Raw genomic sequence first — 3,918 nt, 5'->3', positions numbered from 1 at the left:
TTGGAAGATCAACTATCTGGTTAGTTCCACTGCCCCTGTTATGCACTGTGAATTCTATATGATACTGTTGACTTCCATAGTGGTCCATTCTCCTCCTGGCACCAGTCACAATGTACCTGTAGATTATGAATTTAACAAAGCAGATACGTGCATACTATCTATACATTGTACCCATCTGCCTGGTGTGATAAAATGCAAGCCAAACTATACACCTTCATACATTTGCAGGTTTTAGATTTGAGGTATCTTTATATAAAGAGTAGTTTTGAACAGTATGCATCTGATAGATGGGGAGAGACACCACTCAAAATCAGTGTTTTTCCAGACAGAACATCCCCCCACACACACACCAGGCAAACAGAACCTGTCCCATCCTTCACCCTGCCCTATGTACAGGTAAGACTTGATGGTAATTTTTGAGACATTAATTCTTAGATCAATAGTGTCCCCGTCAACTCTGAGAATGTTAGAGGCAGACAACTCCATTCCCTTTCCTTTGCTATGTCCAGGTCTGACTTTGAGGTGGTTCTGATGGCAGACAGCCCAATTCCCTATACCTAGGTCTGATATCGAGGTGGTGTTGATGGAATGTAACCCTTGCCCTCCCTTATGCCCAGGTCTGAATTTGAGGTAGTGTTGATGGCAGACAGCCCTATCCCCTTGTCCACCCCTAAGCCTGGTCTGACTTTAAGGTGGTGCTAATGGAAGACATGCCCTATCCCCTTGTCCACCCCTAAGCCTATGTCTGACTTTGAGGTGGTGCTAATGGAAGACAGGCCCTATCCCCTTGCCCTCTCCTATGCCCAGGTCTGATATTGAGGTGGTGCTGATAGCATGAAACCCTTGCCCTCTCCTATGCCCAGGTATGACTTTGAGGTGGTGTTGATGGCAGACAGCCCTATCCCCTTGCCCACTCCTAAGCCTGGTCTGACTTTAAGGTAGCGCTAATGGAAGACATGCCCTATCCCCTTGACAACCCCTATGCCCAGGTCTGATGTTGAGGTGGTGCTGATAGCATGCAACCCTTGCCCTCCCCTATGCCCAGGTCTGATGTTGAGGTAGTGTTGATGGCAGACAGCCCTATCCCCTTGCCAACCTCTATGCCTAGATATAACTTTGAGGTGGTGCTGATGGAAGACAGCCCTATCCCCTTGTTCTCCCATATGCCTAGGTCTGATATTGAGGTGGTGCTGATGGCATGCAACCCTTGCCCTTCCCTATGCCCAGGTCTGAATTTGAGGTAGTGTTGATGGCAGACAGCCCTATCCCCTTGCCAACCCCTATGGCTAGATATGACTTTGAGGTGGTGCTGATGGCAGACAGCCCAATCCCCAGCCCTATCCCATATGCCTAGGTCTGATATTGAGGTGGTGCTGATGTCATGCAACCCTTGCCTTCCCCTATGCCCAGGTTTGATGTTGAGGTGGTGCTGATGGCTGACAGCCCTATGCCCTTGCCCTCCCCTATGCCCAGGTCTGACTTTGAGGTGATACTGTTAAAACAGACAGCCCTATCCCCTTGCCCAGGTCTGACTTTGAGGTGGTGCTGAAGGCAGAGAGAAGTATCAATAGGTATGATGATGTAGAAGTGCTCCATCTTACTTGGTCCCATCTTCTGACAGGTTGAAGATTTTGTGCATCACCAAGGCTCTGGAAATGGGACAACTGGTATATGAAATACTCAATACTCGTGACGTGGTTTGGAGGATAACAAGTACATAAAGTACTTATCACCTTTGTTATGTTATCTAGTAATCTAACTGTATATTATCATTATAAATACAATGCTTATATTTGTTATACAACTTGTACTGGTCCTGATGTCATTTTGGTTATAAAACAATCTGTTGATTTTGTTCCTACACACATTGATTAGTAACAATACATCACTACTGGTTACAAGGATAAAGAGAGTAAGTTAGCAGAGAGATAAGGGGATCATTAGGGCACCGTATCATTTTGTACAGTCCGTCATATGTGCATGTTAAACCAGTTCTCATATAATCTAGCTGCCATGGCAGAAAGTACTTAGAATTAGTTTCATTGCTTTCACAAAGAAACAAAGTATTTAAAGTCACATAAATCAGTAGTTATTTAAAATATGATAAGCTTAATGTAATAAGAGAAAATGTGATATAACCCTGCTTGTGCTTAAAAGGTTCCTGGAGAAGAAATAAAAGTTTCAAGGGCCATATCACCAGGAAAAACATAGTTGAATCAGAGATTCATTTCTTCCTGTACATAAACATATGATGTAGTTTGACTGTGCCAAGTTACCAAAAAATCCAACAAATGGTTTAGGAGAAGTTGCGCTTACAAGGTTTCGTGAGAAGAAATTTAAGTTTCAAGGGCCATTAATCCAGGAATATTTCACTGTGTCAAGCTACAAAAAATCTAATACACAGTTTATGAGGAGTTGTGCTTACAGGGTCATGGACAGACAAATAGGGTGACTCCTATACCCCACCCCCTGTAAATAGTATTGAAATGTTATGATCGTTTAAAAAAGAAATTTTGACACATTATTTTTGACATTTATATATGTGTAACAGTCTGAACACATTTGGAAAGTAATGAACTGCCTCCTTGTTTATACAGTTTACAGGATAAATATTAAGGTTGAGATAGGAAAAATTAAAAGAATCAGAAAAATGTGCTTGTCTAACTAAATGTAAGTTATCTTAAAGATTTTAAAGAAGAAAATAACTTGAGATTTAGATTAATATTAAAATGACTGCAAGGCTTTAAATACACACTATGAAATTTATAAGACACTAAATTAAAATTGAAACAAATGTGAAACTTTAAAATTAAAAATAATGTTCAACATTAAATTAAAGTAGCAAGAATGTGAGACTTCAAATTAAAATTGAAACAACTGTGCAACTTAAAAAAGCACAAAAGTAAAACTTAAATTAAAGGCCCAAATGGCCTGTATCACTTATCTGATATTTAACTAATCAAGGCAAAATCTTCTCATTAAAAGACTTGCACTGTTGGTTGACATAACATAACTAACCTGGTTCTATGGGTGGTCCTTAAGATACTGATGTTCAAAGTTTTTTTTACCTATCTCAACCCTTTGACAAGAAAACTGGTCAAGGTTGTTTATTCAACTATACATCAGATATCCACTGGGTATCATGACCTTGGGCATTATGGGACTTCAGAAAATGTTTACCTTTGACCTCAACCCAATATATTAGAAATGGACATGCACTAATGGCCTTCATAAAATACTAAAGTATCATGGCTATAGACTGTAAGATTTTTTGCATGATGTTTTAAAAATGCTTTTTGACCCTGTGACTTTAAAAGTAGGACATTGTTGAAATTTTATAGCACTCCATCCAAGGTAGCTACTGAAATTACCAAACTGTTGCTCATTTAGTCTTCATGCAGCTTGATCTAAAAATGGGACACTTTTAAAATAGACAAGAGGCCCAATGGGCCTGCATTGCTCACCTGGTATTAATCTAACAATTGTAGCTTTAAAAGAGGACTAAAATAAAGCTACAGGCAAAATATCAGCGTCTTGACTTAAAGTTTAAAGTAATTCAGAAAAAATGGGCAGAGGTCATTCATTTGAACAAACTTGGTAGCCCTTCATCCAAGCATGTTACTGGCCAAATATCATCACCCTAGGCCTCTTGGTTATTCAGAAGAAGTCGTTTTAAAGTTTTACACATATTTGACCCCAGTGACCTGGAATATATATCAAGGTCATTTATTTGAAAACACTTGGTAGCCCTTCGTCCCAGCATGTTACTGGCCAAATAGCAACACCCTAGACCTCCTGGTTATTCAGAAGAAGTCGTTTAAAGGTTTTTAAACATATTTGACCCCAGTGACCTTGAATATAAATCAAGGTCATTTCTTTGAACAAACTTGGTAGCCCTTCATCCAAGCATGTTACTGG

General features: G+C 39.8%; 1 protein-coding gene across 1 annotated transcript in view; it reads right to left on the bottom strand.

The window, feature by feature from the left end:
- LOC110453917 (leucine-rich repeat serine/threonine-protein kinase 1-like) overlaps positions 1-3,918 on the bottom strand; it is a 40,433-nt gene that overhangs the window by 15,811 nt on the left and 20,704 nt on the right. The window contains exon 17 of the mRNA XM_021503150.1: positions 1,602-1,649. Within this exon, the coding sequence (XP_021358825.1) occupies positions 1,602-1,649 (48 nt within the window). The remainder of the gene's footprint in view (positions 1-1,601; positions 1,650-3,918) is intronic.

This window comes from Mizuhopecten yessoensis, unplaced genomic scaffold (genome assembly GCF_002113885.1).
Source record: "Mizuhopecten yessoensis strain PY_sf001 unplaced genomic scaffold, ASM211388v2 scaffold7547, whole genome shotgun sequence".
Lineage (NCBI taxonomy): Eukaryota > Metazoa > Mollusca > Bivalvia > Pectinida > Pectinidae > Mizuhopecten > Mizuhopecten yessoensis.
Note: the sequence above shows the minus strand (reverse complement) of the source record. Positions and strands in the feature narration are given on the sequence as shown.